General features: G+C 41.0%; 2 protein-coding genes across 2 annotated transcripts in view; one reads left to right on the top strand and one right to left on the bottom strand.

Moving 5' to 3' along the window:
• Window positions 1-597: 597 nt before the first annotated feature.
• Window positions 598-16,511, bottom strand: LOC143293815 (protein BCCIP homolog). The gene is made up of 7 exons (XM_076605084.1): window positions 16,357-16,511; window positions 11,947-12,021; window positions 10,830-10,910; window positions 5,623-5,721; window positions 3,414-3,598; window positions 1,735-1,885; window positions 598-1,441 (listed from the first exon to the last, which is right to left on the bottom strand). Exons 1-7 carry the CDS (start codon window positions 16,486-16,488, stop codon window positions 1,277-1,279), a joined length of 888 nt encoding a protein of 295 aa, XP_076461199.1. The 5' UTR covers window positions 16,489-16,511; the 3' UTR covers window positions 598-1,276.
• Window positions 16,512-22,803: 6,292 nt separating this feature from the next.
• The window catches only part of LOC143293814 (mini-chromosome maintenance complex-binding protein-like), a 73,198-nt gene continuing 72,220 nt past the window's right edge, over window positions 22,804-23,781 (top strand). The window contains exon 1 of the mRNA XM_076605083.1: window positions 22,804-22,926. Coding sequence (XP_076461198.1) covers window positions 22,869-22,926 — 58 coding nt within the window. The 5' untranslated portion in view covers window positions 22,804-22,868. The remainder of the gene's footprint in view (window positions 22,927-23,781) is intronic.

The raw sequence follows: 23,781 nt of genomic DNA, 5'->3' as shown, positions 1-23,781 counted from the left end.
TATATATATATATATATATATATATATATATATATATGTATATATTTTTTGTTGTTGTTGTTGAAGAAATGGTGATGTAAACCAGAAAGTGTTAAGAAAAAGTAGCGTTACGAAAACGCAGTTCAATAATTTACAACTGTCTCTCTCATGTGCAACATTGCGCTGGGGGGGTCGGGGGGGGGGGAGTTGGTGGTGGGGGGAGCTGCTTTATTTTCTTTTTATATTATCTACATTCAAGCAGATGCAAACGTGCTAAAAACCAAGCAAAAATGAATCGGTTTTCATTGTATACAGCGAATCTTACTACACGTGGGAAATTCCAGGCATAACTTAACTTTCGCTTTACTGCAGCTGAACCGTCAGAACCGACTAGTTTCCTTCAGGTGGGGAAGGAGAGGGTGATTTACCCCCATCCTTCCGCACTGCGTGTGTGCCCCAAAACGGCTTCAGCACTGTTATAGACAGTAAGAAGGGGCCTGCCGCGAGTGGTTTATCTCTCTTTTCTAATCTCCGCTGACACTCTTTCACACACACACACCATCCCATCACACATCCCATCAAACACAGCTTTCTACTACCACTCATGCCTGTGCAATGTCCACTAATTTCATGTTTACTTCTTGGTCAATATCAAACAGGTTAGCAGTAACAAATGGCAAACAGTGCAGTGAAGTGAGAAGCCTTCATACCTCACCCGAGTGCAATAACTGATCCCCTTGTCTGATGCGAGTGTACTTTTCTACAACCATGCTCACCAGTGTTTCATGCTTTTTGTCCCACTCCCTTCATTACCACCCATCCCTTCCCAAAGCGGATGGTTTGTCTTTGAGTTCAACTGTGTGTCAGACACGCAGTACACTAAGCCTCCTATTCTGCTCTCTATCTCCTTTGCTTGCAACACCTACGATCTCGCCTCTCTGCAAAACATCACCCTCAGTATATTCATCAAGTATCTGATATCTTCATCAATGAAGGAATTATGCACAATGTTTATATATAGCAGACAACCCTCAGGTAACATTAACAACACTGATATGGAAAAAGTGCCAGGCTATTAGTAACGATATTCAGTGCCAAATTTTGCTCTATCACATACGCAGAGTTCATACTAAAACTTTTATTATTTTTGACGACTTCACAGTCCAGGCCAGCAATGCACATATGTACAAATTTCACATTCCCATTTCTGAAAACAGACCTCACAATTCCTTTGCTTATTAAAAAAAGAAAACCAGTTCAACAAGAAGTTTATACAAACAAAAGTTTATTCAAACACTCATGTTGCAAGTTCTTTCTCCAATCTGGAAATGATAGCATCCAGTTTGTCAGCAGAGAAAACCAACAAAGTGCGAGTGGCTTCCATCTCGTCCTCATCCCACCGTCCATCAGCCACACCATCTCGCTCGTCTGCTACTGACCACGTCACCTGTATGTCACTCATCTGTCAACACCAGAGCTCTGCTGTTAGAAATGTCACCATCAACATTTGTTCTTTATTATTCACCCGATCTACAAGAAAAGTGCAGGACTTACCTAGCCTGCCTGCCTGTCATCAAAAGTGATCTGCCCCAATGTTTCTATTCAGTTTGCAGTGCATTTAGAAACCAAGAAAACCATGCCTGAATCAAAGCAAAGATGCCTCCTCCTCTCTCAAAGGCACACAAGCTCACACCAACACAGAACATACATTTTGGGAAGAAAAAATAACACACACACAAAATGAAATCTGCCTACCTCTGCAATCAGTTCTTCTTCTCCATTGGAGAAAAACAAAGAACTATCACTGGTTTTTGAAGCTCCTTTCAACTGATAAGTTTTACACAGCATAATCAGGTGTTTGAAAGAGTAATTTCTTTTCTTCTCGTTGGCTTTTTCCAGGTCCTTCCTGCAAATAGGAAAAACATCATTTGCAATTAAAATTGCTACTGTGAAAGAACAACACAACAATAATAGAAATCAGAAATTACCACACTGAACATGAAGTTAAAAAATACATGTCTATGAAAATGAGCTGGAGTTACATGTTTATGGTACTCCTTTGTTTCTTGCTAGAAAAGAGGCAACATAAAACCTCAAGTTTTCTTCCAGTTAATAAAACTTACAACTACAGTGACAGAAGAATCAAAATGTGATTGTTGTCACTATATGGAAGGAAGGAAGGAACTTAAAAAGGTATGTTCAGTACAAACTGTCCCAATTTTTAGCAGCCAGGTCATTGCAAGAATGTCCAAAATGTACGTGTCACAGTTAGCCCAAGCTAAATTCTGAATTATTGTTGGAACAATATGTTGGCAGTAGACACTCTAGAAAGTGGCATTCACTGAATAAGTCCTTATGTGGCATTTTCCACTTTTTCCCATTTTAAAACTAAAGAATGAAGAGAAAATTACACTGCTGAAGTTATATGTGCGCGCACACACACACACACCACACACGCAACAAACAGAATTACTACACAGATTTACCTTGTTTTCAAATGTGAACCAAAGATCAAGTTTTGTTCTTTTTCTTTATAATAGATCTAAAGCTAGATGTGCATTGCAAACTATACAATCTGTTGAAAATGTCAGTAAAAGTGCATCATAAGCTATCATTCACCACCAAAAACGGAGTATGGCTGCCTACATGGCCGGGTAAAAATGGTCATACACGTAAAAGCCCACTCATGTACATGCGAGTGAACGCGGGAGTTGCAGTCCACGAACAAAGAAGAAATATGCTATCATTCATTAGCCAAGCTGAACTTACACTGTGAAGAAGTGAACGAGAAGAAGAGATCATATGCTATGAAAGAAACAGTAAATCTAACAGTAAAACAATTCATCTCCATCAATGCCAATGTTACAGCAGTTCTGTAAAAAATGGTCTTCAAAGTTCTTGAAATATGATGAAGATTGAGCACGAGAAAGATTTTCTCCTTCAGTCCTTGTCTTACGTACACAAAACAATATATACACATAACAACATAAGCAATCATACATCTTTCCACTGAGACAGAGAAAAAATACAGGACTAAATTTACTAATTTACATTCCTACTCACATGGAGAATTCAACCATGCTTTATACATTTTTCTGTGTTGGGGAAGTTTCTTTCCCAATAATGACAGACACACACACACACACACACACATATATATATATATATATATATATATGCACACACACACTGAATCAGGTTGACTGCATAGAATCACTATGTTAAAAGACGAGCCAGCAAATCAAATGAATAGTAATAGCATGCTTGCTTTTGTTTGTTTGCTTGCTTTTGTCACTGAGTACCTAACTAGACTTGATAACATCTATGAATACATAAATGATAAAGTTATAATACTGTTCCTTTGATTTTTATGATGGCATGCTGCTCCTTTTCACAAGCAATAATTTTTTTTTTATAATTTTTTTTTTACTAACCTAAGAGACTGAAAAGATGGCACAGCAATCTGTGGAGGGATGTTGATGAAGCGCTCATTCAGAAAGAAACCTACATGGTTCTCTGTCTGGTGCAGCAACTCGGTCACTTTCCCCCCCACTTCAGGGGCCACTGACTGGCAGTGAGATGTCAGGGTGTTGATCAGCTGCTTAATGCACTCTTTGTCCTGCAACAGACGATAATATCATTAACCAATGTTCATCTATATGTTGTTGGTGATTACTTCAAAATTGAAGATTTATGTAATGGTTAATTTTGTCCTAATTTATATTGTGCCTATCCAAAAATGCTTTCCAAGATGACCAATAAATCATAAATGATACAATACAGCAAAAAAAACAACAAAAAATCAACATGCTAACACTCACATGTAAAAAAAATATTCAAAAGTTCATACAGAAATGTCCCACACTAATCAGCACACATTAAAAAAAAAAAAAAAAAGTACAGCTTTCCATACACATGCCTGAAGCACTAAGCGTGTGTCATGCCTCAAGATTGCATCAAGTACTTTGTGATTGATAAAACTACATCCATGCATATATCTGAAAAAGAAATGCTGCTCATGTCCTTAAGCGAATTATGTGTCTATTACTCTATATACTGTAAACTGTGCAATGTGTTTGTAAGTGTGCACATGCATGCTCTTGTGAGCAAGTCTTTACAATAGAGCAGCCTGCCATTTTCTCATTGCATATGAGATACGCAGAAAGAAAGCAAAATGAGGAGAAAAAACGGTACAAACGGAAAACAAAAGCAAAAAGATGATCTTTTTGTTCTCTCAGCACCACCATCAGATACTGGCTGAGCACCTAAAAGGCTGCATTATAACAGTTCATTCATTTCATCATTTTGCCCATCGCTCCTGGTGGAGCATAGGCCATCGACGACCCCTCGCCATCACACTCTGTTCTGGGCTGTTCTGGCCATTCCAGTCCAGTTGGTCCCTTGCTGCTTCAGCTCTGCCTCGGTATCTCGCCTCCAGCTGCTGCGAGGCCGGCCTCTCTTCCTCTTTCCCTGCGGGTTCCAGTTCAGGGCTTGGCGTGTGATGCTGGACAGTGGCTTCCTGAGGGTGTGTCCGATCCAGCCCCACTTCCTTCGCAGTATCTGCTTGGCCACTGGTTCCTGTCTTGCTCACTCCCACAGATCTTCATTTCGAATCTTCTCCTGCCATCGGATCTTGTAGATGTGCCTCAGACAGGTGTTGAAGAATATCTGAATCTTCTGCTGCATTGTCTGTGTTGTCCGCCATGTCTCGCATCCGTACAGCAGAACTGACTTCACATTGGAGTTGAAGATTTTAACAGTAACAAGCGGCAAAGCCCTCATGGCTAATGTGCTGAAACTTAGAAAGGAATCCAAGAAAAGAAGAAATGAAACAAGAAAGAATACAAGACATCAGAAGGAAAATAACAAGGGTGGAAGGAAAGGGAGAAAAGAAATATTTGTATTTGTATTTCTTTTTATCACAACAGATTTGTCTGTGTGAAATTCGGGCTGCTCTCCCCAGGGACAGCGCATCACTACACTACAGCACCACCCATTTTTTTGTATTTTTTCCTGCGTGCAGCTTTATTTGTTTTTCCTATTGAAGTGGATTTTTCTACAGAATTTTGCCAGGAACAACCCTTTTGTTGCTGTGGGTTCTTTTACGTGTGCTAAGTGCATGCTGCACACAGGACCTAGGTTTATCGTCTCATCCGAATGATTAGCGTCCAGACCACCACTCAAGATCTAGTAGAGGGGGAGAAAATATCGGCGGCTGAACCATGATTCAAACCAGCGCGCTCAGATTCTCTCGCTTCCTAGGCGGACGTGTTACCTCATGGCCATCACTCCACTGAATATATGCGAAGTCTCCAAGTCTGCTGCACTTGTGCAAGACGTTAGGTGCTCACACATACATACACAAACCACATACACATACAAACACACATAGAAATATACACAGATAATTAAAACAAGGGAGTCAAAGACACATCTGGTTTACACACATGTACATTGCTGTGATAAGACCAAATACAGAATCTCTGATTTTGTCAGTCATGGAATCTTGTTACTTTATATATTGTTAAAGCAAGGCTTTCCTAAACATGCGGATGCATACATTTATTTTTCTTTCCATGGTTTCTTAAATTTTCTCTATCAAAATCTTCTATCCAGCCCAACTAACCCAAACTCATGCAGTACCTTCTTGTCTGTAAGATTGATGGCTGTGACAATACCAAATACAGAGTCTCCACTGTCATCATCCATGGAATCGTCATCCTCCTCATCCACATCCACTTGCTGCACATTATCATTATCATTATTATGAGCATTTATGCCTAATCTTGAGAATAAGCCCTAGGCGTTTACAAATAGAACACATATGTAAATATCTAAAAGGAAAAATTGAACACAAGGCACCAAACATTAAAAATTATTCATCACCCCCCCCCCTTCCCCCCCCCCCCCCCCGACACCCACACACACACCCACAATACACACGCGCACGCACACACACAAGTCATAGCACACAATCGTAAATAGTACACAATCAAAAATACTACCAACAAATTTTGAAACTATCAAAACTCACTCAGTCACCAATGGTCATTTAGATTTATAGTCATTTTAGTTCATACTGGAAAGGGACGAGCTGTTGAGAATTAATCAGGAAGGGAAAAGGTGGGTCTTCAGACTGGATATGAAAGATTGCAGCGAAGATGAGTGACAGAGAGGCTGAGGAAGTTGATTCCAAAGAAAGGGGGCTTGGTATGAAAAACTGTGTTGGCCATATGTTTTGGTTTGAGCAGGAGGGATCCTAAGCATACGGGTGTCAGAAGAAGTGTGGAGGAAAACAGAAAAGGTAAACTAGAAAACTACCGTAAAATGCATAACTAACATGCGATTACATTTAACAGTAACAATTCAATAATAATAATAATGATCAGAAACCATTAACACAATTCTGAAGTGCATTAAAGGAATGTAGAAATAGGGCTATGAATTAATGCCTGTGAAAGTTCGACCATAAGAACCTCGTCAGAAATAACTTTACAAAAATCATCTGCAGAATAATTATTCTCTTTGAAATACTTGGGCAAGAAGGTACGTAACTGCTGACAGTGAAACAAACAATGATGCAAGCTGAACTGCTTACCACAGATGCATGTAACATTTTTACTCTGTGTGTGTGTGTTTGTGTGTGTGTGTGTGTAGAGTTCAATCAACAGTTGCCACCAATACCACATATGATACATGTATGTACCCTAGTGTGTATGCATGCATGTGTGCATAGTGTGTCTGTGCATAACAATACAATGAAATACAAATATGAATGCAATGTGTGCACATTCACTGATTCATGTGCTTGTGCTTTTTAAAAACATAGCAGGGAGTGAAGAATCAACTTGGAAATTAAAGATTAATTAGAACAAAATCACACACACTCACATCTCTCTCAATATATTACATATCTCAATAAGTTAAGAAAAATACATATCCCAGCCAGCTGCAGAGACTGTCTAAGGGCTGTAACCACATCAAAAAGCAATTCCATTCAAAACCCCTATGGGAGCTGTGGCGGACTTGGTAAGGCATTGGACTTCTGATTCAGTGATTAGGGCTCCCCCATTTTGATCTGGTGCTGTGTCCTTGGAAAAGGAACTTTAATCTCTATTTCCCTCACTCCACACAGGTGTGAATGAATACCTGACTTGGTTGGGGAAGGTTTAAAGGGCGAAAGGAGAGGATCAGGCCCTGCCTTCCTTTTGGCCCTGCCTTCCTAAGTCTAGCTCTGGACACAGTGGATATGAATTCACAGCCCTGATGGCCATAAAGGGCTATGGGACCATTTCATTATTTTTTTGAAGTAAAGGATGCAAAACCAATATGATCACAATGTAAATAAGAAAACAGATTCAAAATCAAGTTTACCTTTTTCAGTATCATAACTAAATAAAGTAAAAACAAGACTAGAGCCTTCACACCTCTGTTGCTTTCAGCAGAAGAAAACAAAGAAAGTATGTATGTGTGTGTGTGTGTATATATATATATATATATATATATTATATATATATATATATATATATATATAGAGAGAGAGAGAGAGAGAGAGAGAGAGAGAGAGAGAGATCCACCAAGTCTCAATATCTATATAAAATGAAAGGTTAAACAAAACAATCAAACAAAAAAAGATCTCCCACGTTTGTCAAAACACAATTTTCAAATACTGTTGAATGAATTTAATGTAATAATAAGCAGCTCCTCCAAACTTTAAAATTAATAGTTTTCCTTTTCATATTTTATATTATCATTGCGTAAACATATATACCCCATACCGAGAATGCGACTTTTTTATGCTGACCACAGATGTCCAAGTTCTAAACAGAACCGTACACTCAGCCGACAGTGAGCTCCCGCAAACAGCACTGATAGTGTAAACTCGTTCGGCCGCTGTGCCCGCCTAACCCTCCTCTGACCCTTCTTTGTCTTATATTAAAATGCGACAGTTTCCCCGCGCCTTTTGGGGGAGTTGCTTATTATTACATTAAATTCATTCGACAGTATTTGAAAATTTCAGTGTGCTGACAAACTTGGGAGATCTTTTTTTGTTTGATTGTTTTGTTTTGTTTTGTTTGTTTTGTGAGCATACGTGAGATTCTGTGGCATTAAAGTTTGTACTGTTGGATAGTTCAGACATTTCTCTTTCTGGTGATGGTAGTACCTTTCTCCATAGGAACCGGTCTTTTAATATCACAGCATTTATTTGTGAGAACTGTTTGCTGGCAACTGTGACTGGCAGTGGTGTATTTTTCACAGCAGAAAATCTTGAGTAGGGTTTCCTTCACTTCCTCTTCTCTCTCATTTTCTTTCTTTCCTTCCATATTTTGTTCTGTTTTCTTCCCTCTCTTTCTCTTGCTTACTCTTTGTTTTTCTTAGTTCACCACCCTCTCTCTTATATCTTTTTTTTCTCTTTTTTTGTACTTTTTCATTCAGTATTCATTCATTCATTCTTTGTCTCTCTCTCACCAGAGGACCAGAATCTGTCATCCTTTCTGTTTGTCTTTCTTATTTCTTTCATTCTTCTTTCTGTTTCTTTCAACACGTGCTGTCCACTTATATCCTGCTCTCTCTCTCTCATCACTCATTCTTCGCACCGCATCTCTCGTCTTGCATTTATTCATTTTACTCTCTCTCTCTTTGTCCAAATTAACTAAATCATTCTCTCTCTCTCTCTCTCTCTCTCTGGATTATTAAATAAATTGTTTTCTCTATCTCTTTATCTGAATTAAAGAAATTGTTCTCTCTCTCTCTCTCTCTCCCCATTCCTGTGCCACTCTACTCTCACCACCTTTTTCTCTTATCTCTCTCTTTGCCTCCTCTTATCGTACTCGCTCTCCATTTAGTCACCCCTCTTTCTTTACTTTGTCTCTCTATTCTCTTATCCACAGCTTTCTTTTTCTCTCCCCCCCACACCCCTCCCCTCTCTGTGTGTGTCTCACTCACTCTCTCTCCGCCCCCCTCTCTTTCTGTTCTCTTATCCTCATCCCTCTTTGCCTTTTTCACTCGCTCTCCACCACCACCCTCTCTCTCTTTCTATTCTCTTATCCCCATCTGTTTATCTCACTCACACTCTCCGTCACCATCCCTCCCCCCTCTGTGTCTATTTTCTTATCTTCATCTCACTTTGTCTCTGACTTTCGCTCCGTCAGGGCAAGCTAGCCCACCCAGCTTGCTGGGGGTGAAGAGTGAAAAGTAGTAACCTGCTTGCAGCTCCACACTTGACCACGTTAACTGTTAGGCAATTTATGAAGTGGATAATTGATTAGGACTTTTTGATAATGTGTCAGTCCTTTCTTCTGACAGAATAATCAGTTTAGTGATTACTGCCAATGACTGAATGGTGATGACCACCACTTTCACAAACCAGTCAGCAGACACTGATTTTGTTTCTTCAAAATACTAAAGCTGCTATCCAGATATGTGTCGTGACTGTTATTCACTTCCATGTGTATGATTGACTGAATCAGTGAGTGTCAGTGGAGTACTTGCACAAGCTACAATAGTTGAATCCTTTGACACGCTACAGCTTCTCCCAGACTTTTCAATGGTCAACACAGGTTAGTGAGCAGCATGCCATTGTATTATACTGTGCTCAGAATGCGTTTTGTGTGCTGTGTTAACTCTGTGTAAATTAGATTTAGTGTGTTCAAAACGTGTCAGAATGCATGTGTTAACAAAGTGGTGATAAGCATGCCTACTTTTTCGAACAGGTATCCTGAGAAAAATGATCGGATGTTCATAATCAAGTTTCCTATTGTTTTGAAGCTAAGACTGTATTCTTTAAAACTGTACTGTTAATAAAACGGTTGTGGTGACAAGCAACGTGTTATCAGATGTTAAAGAAGATGTGCTGTTTTCTCTCTGTGGCCGCTGCCATCACTGGGTACAGCACACACCGCTCTGCTGGTCTTTCTCCATCAAAACAGCTGGTTACAGCTAGAGGCGCAACATGGAAGAGCACTCATGGCGCTTTGTGCAGCTATCTCTTCCAGGCCAAAGTTCTAACCATCCCAGCTGCTGCGTGTTATTTTTAATCGGTGCCTTTCCCTCCCGAGTTGAACGCCAGGTCAAGTTCGCTACTGCGACGAACTAAAAGTTAAACGCTGAACACGTGTGTGACTGATGAAAATAAAGACTGATATTCACAACCTCAGCAGCAGTTAACTCACACTGTCTCAGTCAAACAGACTGAGCATTATGCATTTGCTGTCATGCTTTCCATTTGCCAGTCCAAACATTTCCATCAGTTCAATGCATGTTATTTGATTCATATTCACTGACAATGATTCAAACATGGTGGAAAGGTCAGAGACCTAAGACTACTGGATTTCCTTTAGAAATCTGAATACATCACCAAATCCTCTGTTAATATGAAATAAACCCTGATTTGTCATAAGGACATTTCTGTATTCATGACCCACTTGTAGATCTATACCTTTTCTTTCATCCAGATCTTCAAAAATTCCTGGAGCAGATAAATTGAACTCTAAAAAAAAAAAAAAATGTTCATATGATCCACTTATACGATAATTTTTCTATAATGTTGTTGTACATGGTCGTTCTTATGAGGATGACCAGAGAGGCAATATCAATTATCACTACCAGTAACATTGCCAAGTTTCAAGTCAACAGACTTTGTAGTTCCTGATAAAATACCAACATTTAAGTTTATCAAAACATTCAATGGACAGACACACAGACAACTGAAACAGGGCGATTATATGTATAGAATAGATTCACTTTGCTTGCATATGTCAGCAAAATATTTACTGCCTTCAAGTTCAAGAAATGAAATATTGAAGTGGCCACTACACTTCCAACATTATGTCACAATATAGTGAATATACCTTGATCACGCCTCCCACGTAGTTCTGTGAGATGATAATGTCTGTAAAATCTGACAGGTTGATGTTTGCTTTCAGGAAAAGCTGAAAATTAATAATAAACAATACACTTTTACAGCAATTGCAAATAACCAAAGAATTAAAACTGTCATACTGTACACTAAAAACAAAAACACAATTTTACTCATGTTCATAACATTGAATAAAACACTACAAGACCACAGTTCCAGGTGATTGTATAGTGCTCTTGGAGTGTTTAACTAAGAAATGTTTGAAAATATATATATAAAAAAAGAAAAAGAAAAAAAAAGGAACAGGCCCATCTTGTAATTCTTATTTTATTCTCGTTTACTGTTATTACTTGCACAGCATGTAAATCATCATTTTAAACAATATTAAGGCCATGTTCATCACTGATTATGAAATGGCACTGCTCCATCAAACCCTAACAGGAATACAAGATGTGAATGGATCATAGTGTATCTGTACGCTTTCTGTGTCCCTGGGCTCATTTGCATCCATGAGTAAACTCTTACATATATATATATATATATATATATATATATATATATATATATATATATATAATGTGTAACACTTAACAGTTTTTACCCAGCCATATAGGCAGCCATACCCCACTTTGGGGTGTATGCTAGGTATGTCTTGTTTCTTTCACCAAGTGAACACTGACATGGATTTCATGATCTTTAAAGTAAAATTCATGTATATGTATTTTATTTTCCTGTATGTATAAAGGGGGCTGAGGCGCAATCAGGCCGGCATGTTGACCTGCAAGATAAGAAAAATCCACTTTCAACCCAGTTGGTAGGTGCACCAACACCAAAGCCAGGAGCCCCAGTCCAAAATCCGACACTACTTCTGTACTTGACTATTGCATCTGTCATCTTATTCTAATTACAAATGCAGCTATAGTATATTGCACACACAAACACACACACACGCACACAAACACACACACTGTATGGAAAGGGAGCACACACACACACACACACACACACACTATATTCACACACACACACACACAATGACACACACACACACAGTAACAAACACACACTGACACAGTGACACACACACACACACAACTAACACAACAGACCTGTTGGAGGAGTGTTTTTATCCCATGGAAGTCACTGTCTTCAGGTGGCCTGGCCTCAAACTCCACCTGGACTTCCTGTTCCCAGATGTAACAAAATATAACTTTATAACAATATAAGTTATTATAAGTTATTATTGTGGAGTGATGGCTTGGAGGTAACGCGTCCGCCTAGGAAGCGACAGAATCTGAGCGCGCTGGTTCAAATCACGGCTCAGCCGCCAATATTTTCTCCCCCTCCACTAGACCTTGAGTGGTGGTCTGGACGATAGTCGTTCAGATAAGACGATAAACCGAGGTCCCCTGTGCAGCATGTACTTAGCGCATGTAAAAGAACCCACAGCAACAAAAAGTTGTTCCAGGAAAAATTCTGTTAAAAATCCACTTCGATAGGAAAAACAAATAAAACTGCGCACAGGAAAAAAAAGGGGTGGCGCTGTAGTGCAGCGACGCGCTCTCCCTGGGGAGAGCAGAGAAATCTGTTGTGATAAAAAGAAATACAAATACAAATAATTCATAAATTGAGATGATTCTGAAAGACATCTATAGTATAATCACCATCAAGCAAACATAAAAATTTATTGTTTAATCTCTAATCAGTTCTGGAGAGCAAAATAGTTTAAATCAATCAAAATGTTTAATCTAAGAAAGATTTCTTCCCAGTGAATGTCTATGGCCTAAAGAAAGAGGACCCAGTGTTCTCTAGCAGACACAAAGAATGTAACAAGTTCAAAGCTATACGAATAACAATATTACTGTGGTCCACAGGTGACTGGAATATACTGCATTCACAATGACTCCAGTATTACTTGTTTTCATTACATTCACAACAACAACCCAGCTTCCCAAGAGCCAGAGAGCCCACTGACCAAAGAAGTCAGTTTAACAAATGTCTGGAGAGAGAATAATCCAGAATGCAGACCTGTACTACACATAATGAAATCCAACTCCACTGAATATTGAAATTTGAATACAAAGCAGATTCAGTTTCTTCTTGCTGAGTACTTGCACTTTTTCACTTCCCTTTGTACTTGTAGGGTCATCAAAATGCCACTCCTGTTAATATCATCTTCTTCCCCCTCCATTTTGACAATGAGTTATCCCTGAAAGCGTTGTGTAGCTCCCTACCTGGCAGGGTAAAAATGGTCATACATGTAAAAGCCCACTCATGTACATATGAGTAAACGTGGGAGTTGCAGCCCATGAACGCTGAAGAAGAAAAAGAAGACAATGAGTTGACAGTGATGTCTTAATTCTGCTGTAGGTCTCTGTCTGTGTCTTTCTCTCTCTGTGCTTTCCTTTCCTTACCCACCCACCCCTCCCCCCTATCTCTCTCTCAGTCTCTGTCTTCTCAGTCTCATATTTCTGCATGTTACAGAAATAGACTGGCATCATTACCCAGTAATAAAGTACTCTGATCCATTCTGAAAGTCTACAGTTAATAACTGAAATCAGCACAAACATGACTACTACAATCATCCCTTAATGAGTTAATCTTTCCATACCCTCTCCCACACTCTTTCTCCCTTCTTTCCAACTCATATTTTCATTTCCCCCACCTATCCTTTTAAATGGACAGAATTTCAATCCTAAGTCTAAAGATACCATTTTTCCATCATAAACTAAACAAGAGGCAAACCCAGCAAGGCTCACATGAATATTCCTGCTGCACAAGGAAAAGCCTTCATGGCTCATATGTCATTACAGCTGCACAACAACAACAAAATGAAAATGCTGATAGCGAAGGGATATATCATTATATGGGAGGAAATGGGGATGGGTGGTTACCAGTACATAATGATCCAAATCATATTTTTTGCTCACCATCAGAAATGATAATGAGTGTTTGCTGTGTGCTGGAAACAGTCATTCTATCCTAAGCAGCCTGCATAGATCAGCATTTCATTGTTTTATTATCATAATATATATGATTATATATATATCAAAGTTTCAAACTTTCCCTGTCTTCATCATGATTTTCAGCTTCTATAAATCGTAACAACAACCTACCACCAAAACACAATGTGGCCTATAATACAAGATCATCACTCTTTACAAATCCAATTCTTTCAACTTTCAGACACTTTCTCGCACCCCAAACAGTGCAGACTAAGGTCCGTCATTACCTGTCTGTCCAATCATAGATTGACAGATACTGAGTGGAGTGATGACCTACAGGTGACGTGCCTGCATAGGAAACAAGAGAATCTGAGCACACTGATTTGAATCACAGTACAGTCGCCAATATTTTCTCCCCCTCCACTACACCTTGAGTGGTGGTCTGGACGCTAGTCATTCGGATGAGACGATAAACCGAGGTCCTATGTGCACCATGCACTTACTGCACATAAAAGAACCCACGGCAACAAAAGGGTTGTCCCTGGCAAAATTCTGTTGAAAAATCTACTTCAATAAGAAAAACAAATAAAACTACAGTACATGCAGGAAAAAATGCAAAAAAATGGGTGGCGCTCTCAATGTAGTGACACGCTGTCCCTGGGGAGAGCAGCCCCAATTTCAGCACAGAGAAATCTGTTGTGACAAAAATGAGAAATGCAACATTTTGCAATACAATAATCCAAAAAATCAAAATTTAAAAAAAGCTACTCATTTTCGCATTTTGTGAAAATGAAAAAGAATAATTCAGCACTCCAGAATGTTTCCTTCAAATTATTACAGAAGCTGACAGCTCTTTGTATGTACATGATTAATGACATGCTCATGCCTTGTGTAATTCTGATTTATTTATTTTTTATGCTCTTTCGGAGATACCACGCACAAAGTATTGAGGACTATGCACAAATCTTTCTCTGCATTTAATTTAGTAGCCCCCTTCTCCTTTCAATAACATGCTGTCTCAAAATTATCAACTAAATGCATAAGTCCAAAAGTGACAAGACTTATCAGGCAAGATGGCTGCCTTGGACTGGCAATAATAGTCATTATGTGTCATCATCCTCTTTAATCAATATGATGGTGTAATGTCACAGTGTATGTTTCTCACTCAGTCTTGAATTTTTGACACACTTGTGTAAACAAAGTGAGTCTATGTTTTAACCCAGGGTTCAGTTGTTTTTTGTTTTTTTGTTTATTTTTCTGTGTGGGGGGTTGGGGGCGGGGGGGGGTAAACCTTAACATTGCCATTTTCTCTGGAAATACTTTGCCAATACCAAAATTGGCTTAAACATAGTATTTAAAAAAATCTTCAAAGTCATACCAATAACAGGTTGAAAGTATCCCAAATTAAACCGTAGTTCTGAATCATTAACTGCTTATTTCATTGAGATGTGTTCTGAAATCCGAAAATTCTAAAAAAACGCTTTCTACTGAGTTTGGCCAACTAGAAGGTTTGTTTTCAAAGATGACATGACCTCATGTTTCTTGTTCAAATTAAAAGGAAGAAACACAAATTCTGGACAGAACACTTGCAGTGATACTAACTACATCATCAACATGTTTACTGCATATAAATATTCTAAAGTCGACACTGAATTAACTGTAATTATCATAAAAGAAAAATTGAATTGGTTGTTTCTTTCAGCCCTTTGCCTAGCAGACTGGTTCCTGCAGATCTAGAGATCTACTATGTGTTGCAATGTGCTTGAAGGTGATGGCAACGTCCCCTTTACCGCCAAAATAAAAGAATAATCAAGATATAAGTGGCATTATTAGGTCCACTACAAACACATCTATTTATCACATAAAGAAGAAAATGTCAACATTATTTTATGTTTTAAATTTAGTCATTTGACATCAGATGTGCCACAGCCTTGGGGATTAGTCTGCCTGCATCATAAGTGAACATGCGTGGTTCGATCCCGCTCGCATGCCTTTTTTTCCCTCCCAAGCTTGTCTATCATATTCAATACAGAGCACTTTTCAACAATCTTTGAATCTCTTTTTTTCTCACGATTCCTTTAATGGATAAAGCGCGAAGCACAAGTGAGTCTTGAAGGCTTTGCCTCTTGTTCTTGTATAGTCTTACCCTTACCTGTGGACAAGAAATAAAATTGTCATGCCCTCGTTTAAACCCAAAACAAACATGAATGGCCCAAGAAAGTATTGCGGATCTGGAGGAAATAAACCTTTTATGATCGAGAAATACAGCGTAATCTGGAAGTCATTGACCAGTACGAGTACGACTACGACTGTACGAGAGGAACTTTTAAAAAAAATGTTTAATCCAAATTTGGAATTGACAATGTATACGGCTGAGAAAATAAATTTGTTCATTTTAACTACGGACACACACAGCGACACACACACACACACACGGACACTTAGACAACCGAAACACCGTGTTGTTATATGACTCACGTTGTGTGTAAGTTTACACACACGAGTAAGAGGTAAATGGTGACTGTCCATCATCCTCCGCAGTGTTATTTTCGTAATTCTATAGCGTTTTCTTACCTGATCCATGAATTCATTTTCACTTTCATCTGTGGCATCATCGTCACTTTCTTGATGGGGTTCGTCATCCTCCACCATTAAATTTTCTGGATCATGAGGATCCAGAGCACGTTTCTTCTTTGAAGACGCCATGATTACTTGTGTATCAGTCTAGTTACTTCCCTTTGTAGAATTGTAGAAACCAAACAGGACATCTTTTTACCTAACCTCAAATTATTGCTTGTATTCGTGGCGAACTTGGTCTCACCGTAGTTTACCGCACGAAAACCACATCGTCTTCAGCTTCAAGTCGAAAAGGGCAAACGGACAAACGATTGACTTTTATTCGTAACAGTTTCAGTTTCTTAAGGACGCGTTCGGACAAATCCATATACGCTACACGACACTGCCGGGCGTATCTGCCCGGTACTGTAGACTGCTTGACTAGCAGCATAGCTCAGTTCAGCTCAGTTCAGTTCTTGGGACGTTTGTTAAGCCTCGCGGCTTTTTTGTGTCCTAGTCTAACAATTATGTCAAATTGGAGTTGTCTGTCAGTGCAACTGCTCACGAGCAATGTTTATATATATATATATATATACATATATATATATATATATATACGACTCGTATATATATATAAAATTCATTTAGGATTTCAAATTGCTGATACTTTTTACTTGTTCAAGGAATATATATATATACTAGTGTATATATATATATATATATATCAGCAATTTAAAATCCTAAATGAATAATATATATATATATATATATATATATATATATATATATATATATATATATAGTATATATATAAGTTATTCATTTAGGATTTCAAATTGCTGATGAAATCCTAAATGAATGATTTCAAATTGCTGATACTTTTTACTTGTTCAAGGATGTCTTTGAGTGAATGCTTATATATTTTCGTACCTGTCAGAGTGGATTTCTCCCATAGAATTTGCCGTCAAACTTATCAGTATCAGTTGGCAGCTGAGCGTCTTAACCGGCATTCTGTCTGTGTCTGTGTGTGTGTGTGTCGTGGAAGCTGCGATACATAGCCTAGGAATGAGTGTGTGGAGGAGGGTGTGTGTGTGTGTGTGTGTGTGTGTCGGGGCTCGTGTACGTTTATGTGTATTTGTTTGTGCTTTCGATATCTGTCAGTGAAACTGCATGTACAGTTTGTTGCCGCATATCTCACAGTAGTGTGTGTGGCAGTGTACGTGTGTGTGTGTGTGTGTGTGTGTGTGTGTGTGTGTGTGTGTGTGTGTGTGTGTGCCACTGTTGTGTTTGTGTGTGTGTGACGGTGTGTATGTGTGTGTGTGTGTGTGTGTGCCACTGATGTGTGTGTGTGTGTGTGTGTGTGTGTGCATGTTTTACATAGTTTACTAGTTGCTTATTAGCGGCTTATTTATCATCATTATTAGTTTTATTGTTGTTTTTACTGATTATCATCATCATCATCATCATCATTATTATTATTATTATTATTAATTTCTTTTCTTTTTCTTTTTCTTCTTTTTTTCTCAAGGCCTGACAAAGCGCGTAGTTGGGTTACGCTGCTGGTCAGGCATCTGGTTTGGCAGATGTGGTGTCAGTAGCGGCGTATATGGATGATTTGTCCGAACGGAGTCAGTGACGCCTCCTTGAGCTACTGATACTGATACTGATATACGCCGAGTCAGTTGTGGAGCATAATCCTCGATAACCGGTGCGGCATTGACCGGTAGTAATGGCGAGTAGCACTGAATTGGATTTCACTGGAGACTGATCAGAACCGGCGCTGATCACTGAGCTGTTAATCTAGTCTGAGTGAGTCAGTTTCAGTCAATTTCTCCGGTCAGGGACTCCGCAGGGATGTCACTGCGTTCAGGATCACACTACAACCACATCTGCTTGCCAGATCAGTGCCTGCCAATGATCAGTATGACTGGCTTGACCCCGGCAACTTGAACGTCCGGCTAGTCGGCAGGGCCGCCGGCGGCCTTGATCAGTTTTATCTCACGGTTCCCCGCGGTGCCGTTTGAAGAGGCATCACTGACTAACTTAAGTGGAAGATCAATGACAACGAAGAGCTGTGGGCAAAAACCATTACAATTTACTTGAATTGCTCATCACTGAGTGTTTCACCGTGACGGCACTTGATGAAACACAGCCGATTCGTTCAGTTGTAAATTCACAGCCGCAATTTGTCTTTTAGCTCGACCAACTGCCCGGGAGTGCCTGTAACGTAGAATATTCAAGTTAACTTGAAGCACCATCACTTTTACTTCGGCAAACACGAAAATTCCTTAAATATAATCCATTTATTTATTTTTGTTCAGTACTTATTCAGCCGGTGCCAAACCACACTGACTCACAATCAGTGGGCTCATGAGTGAAAAACCGCGTCATTAATTATCGATCCCAAAAGTTTCCTTCAAACCCGGCCGGGCGACTGTTTGAAGGACTCTCAGTGTTGGAAAAGCCTTCCAACTCAGTGTCCAGACGATCATGGTCACTGATGTGACAACGAAGCCCACTCGGCAAGAGTTACATGGTGTCACAGCACGGCCATCCATGCATCATAGTAATCCGGCTGCTATCCTCCTTCAGACCTATCTTGAGTCACTGATTCAGTGAAACTCGTTCCACCCGGCCACAAGCGTTGAATTTCCCGGCTCTGTTCCCTCATGATAACTAAATATATGACTTCCCACTCCAGCCTAGATCTAATCGTCCAGTTCCATTGAGCACAGTTCCCGACCCTTCTTGTTCCCCGCACTGCTTGAAAAACAACTTCTTTTTTTCATTTATAATGATTCATGGATGTATATGACATCAAATCAGCTGGTTTCAGTCACTGACTGAGACGGCCCATAGCCGCCCAACACCACTAGTCCTTCCTGCTCCTGTACGATGGTGTTAATGTCATGCCGGGTCATGGACAGCTCTGTCCTTGATGGTGGAGAAGCAGGATGTGCCATGGTTATCCCGGGCCTGAAAATCACAATAATGTACCACCTGAACAAGGGAGTCACGGTATCTTCACAGCCGAGCTGTACACCGGGCCATCCTGATGGCCAGCACCACGGTGAATTGATGATGTGCCCCAGCCATCACAAGCAGTGACGATACTTTCCGATTCCAAATCCTCCTGCATGTTCTTGCGAGAGGAGATCCTTTATCTGGCCCACTAGATTGTATAGAGAAAGGCGCGGATTTGACCATCATGTAATACCATCCCACTGTGGGATAAAAGGAAACGAGATCACTGGCAGATAGAACTGCCATTGAAAGATGCCACCTCTTAAGACCCGGCCCCGCGTTCAAACTGAGAAACTAACATACTATGGTATGATAACCCGTTCGCTAGACAAACAGGTGGCTCTTTCTCCCGACCAAGGAGAAGAGAGAAAGCCTCGATTAACATGCCACCGGCAAACCCGCTCAGGGTCCTGAGGAATGTCCTTCTGGGCACTGACCAAATGTGCATGTGGCAGCAATCGCGGCCACACTTGCACACACATTCAGCGAGTGTTCGGCTCTCGCCAACACACTGACCCCGCTATGGGTTTACAGAAAAACCCACAACATTGGAGTCCAGGATTTCCTCCAGCCCCACCCCACCCTGGGGGCTGGGGCCTGTGAGAACCCTGACCGACTCTCTGGCTCCTGTCCTCGGGCGTTGCCTCCGTAGTTTTAACCAGTGCGCCACACGAGCACGGGAAATTGGGGCTGATTCTGAATGCGCGACTGCCGCGGCGAGCGAATCAGTGTGTGTGTGAGTGAAGTATGCATGGCTGTATGCATGCGTATGGAGTGTGTGTTTGAATCTGTCAACACTGCTAAAGAAAAGAACACCACCCACTGATGGACGACCAGAACTGACTACCAACCACAGCCACTGGCAGGACCCAATGAGGACACTCATCAGACCACCAGCCAGGACTTCCCCCTCCCAACAACAACCAGGACACAGCAATGATCTGCCTGAGAAGCTGGCAACAAAAGCACACCTGTTCGCAGAGTACTGCAAGGTAGTAGCAGCGCTCCAGGATCATGTACAGCTGGCTACAGCAAGACCTCCACAGTTTCATTGAGTAGGATAAGAGCTAGGACATACCAGCCGTGGCGAAGTGGTTAGCGTCGCGGACTGACGGCTGGGAGGACGTGGGTTCGAATCCCAGCGGAGGTGGGTTTTTCGGCCCGTGGCCGGCTCCTACCTAGAGTTGAGTGTACTATGGGCTTAAATGGGGAGACTGGGGCCACACAGTCAAGTGTCATCCACTTCAAGGATGCGTCTTTGGGTGTGTTGCTCTAATTACTTGACCAACACTGCAAGTGTCTGTATCTCTCGGGCCTGGTTAACGCCGGGATATCATTATGACAGGAAGCGTAGAGTACAGCCTTGTCACGCAGTCCCAAACCAAATGGACCTCCATAGCAACATCGTCATCGTCATCGTCATCGTCATACTCCTCCTCCATCATCATCAATATAAACAAAAACAGTCTCATAGTCTATGGCCTTTAATGCCCTGCTCTCATGGTGACCTCAGTTTCGATACCCCTCCACTTCTGTGCTTGGGGTGAGTCCTGTCAATGTCTTAAGTGTCGGCAGATTCACGGGGGGCTGTTGTTTGAGGGACGTGGTGGCGGTTTCCACTCTGGGAGGGACCGTCTTACTCAGTCTGGTTCCGCGACTAAGCCATTATTGTCGTTAGTAGGGGGCTTAGTAGGTGGTGCCCTAAGTACGTTAAATCAGAACAGGCACCACTGAACACCACCGAAGTGACTCAGCAGCAGTGCATGGTCTCCTCTGGTGTGTGGCCTCCTGGCGACCTAACATCGATGGTTCCCTGCGGACTGTCGACGCTGGAACCGTGACGGACGAACCCCGGCCGGGTGTGGCCGTGTATGGGGGAATCTAAATGAGCGACGTGGGAGTAATGCCACTAAAACGGTGCAGATGATGGGGCAGCAAAAAAGAAAAAAAAGAAAAAAAAAAGAAAAGAAAAAGAAAAAAAAAAGAGAGAAAAAAAAAGAGCTGGGACATCAGTGGTGTTCCACTATCCAGGAAAATGCTACATCCTACCTGTAACAAGAAGCAGGAAAACACGGGAGCAAGCTTATGAACCGCTGCATGGCCACATACAAACAGTGGACGCCATGATCAAATACCTTGGAGTGACAGTCAGCAAAGACCTTCAGTACTGAGCTCAGGAAGAAACGTATCGCACATCTACTCCAAGGTGAACAAAACCTTTGGCTTCCTGAGAAGGAATCTCAGTAAACGTCAGCTCAGTCCCACTATGATACCATCACGGAACTGGCATACTAGTCCTTCGTTCGCCCAGTACTCAGTTGAATTTTCAACATCAGTCTGGGATCCATGTCGACGGCAACAGGACATTGACCGTCTGGAATCAACTTATACAAAGACGTGCAGCAAGACTGATTCGCACTGTGGCGCTACACTGGACGGAAACACGTCAAGCACTGTTGAATCGCTCATCATGCTTGATTGACCAGCTCGTGGCCCACTCTCCAACAGCGACATCATAGTCAAACGGCAAGACTGGCCATGCTGTACAAACTGCTGCATGACAAGGTAAACATACCTCCTTGAAGCAGAAGCTCATCCCACCACCGCTGCGACAACGACCGTGACGAGCCCACACAGACTGAACAGCTGTCTCACTGAAATATTCTGCAGGACACAATACAGACAGGCAGGATTCCTTCCAAGAACAATTCGGTACTGGAATACCCTGCCCCTGACAGCAGTGGAGTCCATTACTACTGGTACTTTTGTATCGAAGGTGCCGCAGTAGCTCGGCTAAAATGATAACTGACTCTACTGACTGAGAAAGAGAGCCGGAGACTGAGGATTTAGGTAATATCTTTACAGCCGTGAAGGGATCATGGATCAACTTAAGTAGCAGTAAATGACGGGCTGGAGCTGTGTCGGTCAGGGTTTATCCCAGGGGAGCGCTTCGCTTGCCGGTGTGGTCCAGCCTGGATTCTGTGAAATAAAGGTCTTATTTTCATTCAGTTTGTTTTATTTATCATTTTACTTTAAAAAAAAAAACAGAGTTAGCGCCTTATCCTGCACGCCAGTCCTCCATACAGTGACAGAATAACCAATATGTAATTGGAAGGAAGGAAGGAGGCCGGAAGATCCCCTTCGGACCGCCAGGCAGGACTTCACCTACCCGACAACAGCCAGAACGCAACGAGGACCACCCTCGCCGGGACTCTGTGGACGAACGACCCGTAAACCCAGACTTCACCCACACGCCGACGGCCAGGATACAGCGAGGTTCCCCCTCGGACCGCAAGCGAGGACTAAACCCCCACAGGACAGCAGGATCAACGCCTCGGCCACGCCATCCTTCACGGAGACCGACCACAGCAACGAACAACAGATCGTCGTTTTAAACTCTCCACTACACATCTGCATATAACTTTTTGCCCATCTGTGGCGGTAAAAAGACGCTATCCAGACGCCCCTTCCCTTTTCAGCATTTCGCGCCACACGAATTCATCACGATGCCCGGAGTTGAAAATTGGATCGACAAACCTTTACAAGTTATACAAAGTATTATCAGTAAGTTGGCAGTTCGTTGGTGCTGAACCTAAACTATGTGGATCGAATTTTAAATGGACATTGTTGCCTGAAGATTAGTAAATTGTCCGTAGTGTGAATTATTAAACTAGCCGAAACCAAACCCCACCATTTTAATTTTTTATCATTTATTTTGCTCGTTATTTTGATTTTAGAAATCATTGTTTCAGGTACATTATTGTTTTGTTGTCATATGTAGTTACCGCTTTGAGGCGGAGGTACACACATATAAAACACAGTGTTATCATCGAGGAGGCGTTTGGGGAGAGGGTATCAAAGTTTCCGCTAGACAGATACTGAAAGTGATTCTTGCTTCAAGAAGTGGCATTGAAAGCAGAAAACACGTGAAGTTTAGAAATCAGTCAAATATTTTAACGAACATTATTGTTGTTTGCTTGAATACAAAATAGTTTTTCTGAGTTTAAAAAAGTGAACCTTTCTGTTAACCCCCCTGCCCCACCCCCTTTTGTAAGTGCTTTCCCATGAAAAATGAAATTAATGTTACAGGGACAAACATCTTAAAATACAGCACTTGACAAACAAAAAATAAAGTCTCCTTTCAGGGGCCCATGAAAGGCCTTGAATTATGTTTAGGATGTCAAAGCCCCAACTAATATTCCTAATGATGATCTTGGGGGGTCATTGTTTACGTTGATATCTCTTTTGATGTTCATATTAATGAAACCATAAAAAGGCCATTACATTGACTGGAGTGTTAGTTGGGAATATACAGTATAAGAGTAAGAACATTGTGGTGCCATTATTTAAGTCATAAGTCAGGACAGTCTTTGAACATGAGAACACTGTTTGGAATATGGGCTTTGTGAAACATATAGA

This window comes from Babylonia areolata, chromosome 19, assembly GCF_041734735.1.
Source record: "Babylonia areolata isolate BAREFJ2019XMU chromosome 19, ASM4173473v1, whole genome shotgun sequence".
Taxonomy (NCBI): Eukaryota; Metazoa; Mollusca; class Gastropoda; order Neogastropoda; family Buccinidae; genus Babylonia; species Babylonia areolata.
This window is presented reverse-complemented; position numbering and strand designations above follow the sequence as displayed.

Excerpts from the sequence above, each read along its gene's own strand:
- LOC143293815 (XM_076605084.1), bottom strand. The coding sequence starts at position 16,488 with ATGGCGTCTTCAAAGAAGAAACGTGCTCTGGATCCTCATGATCCAGAA. Across the intron at positions 12,022-16,356 it reads AAAATGAATTCATGGATCAG|GAAGTCCAGGTGGAGTTTGA; the intron begins GTAAGAAAACGC and ends ATCTGGGAACAG. Across the intron at positions 1,886-3,413 it reads CCATCTTTTCAGTCTCTTAG|GAAGGACCTGGAAAAAGCCA; the intron begins GTTAGTAAAAAA and ends TCCTATTTGCAG.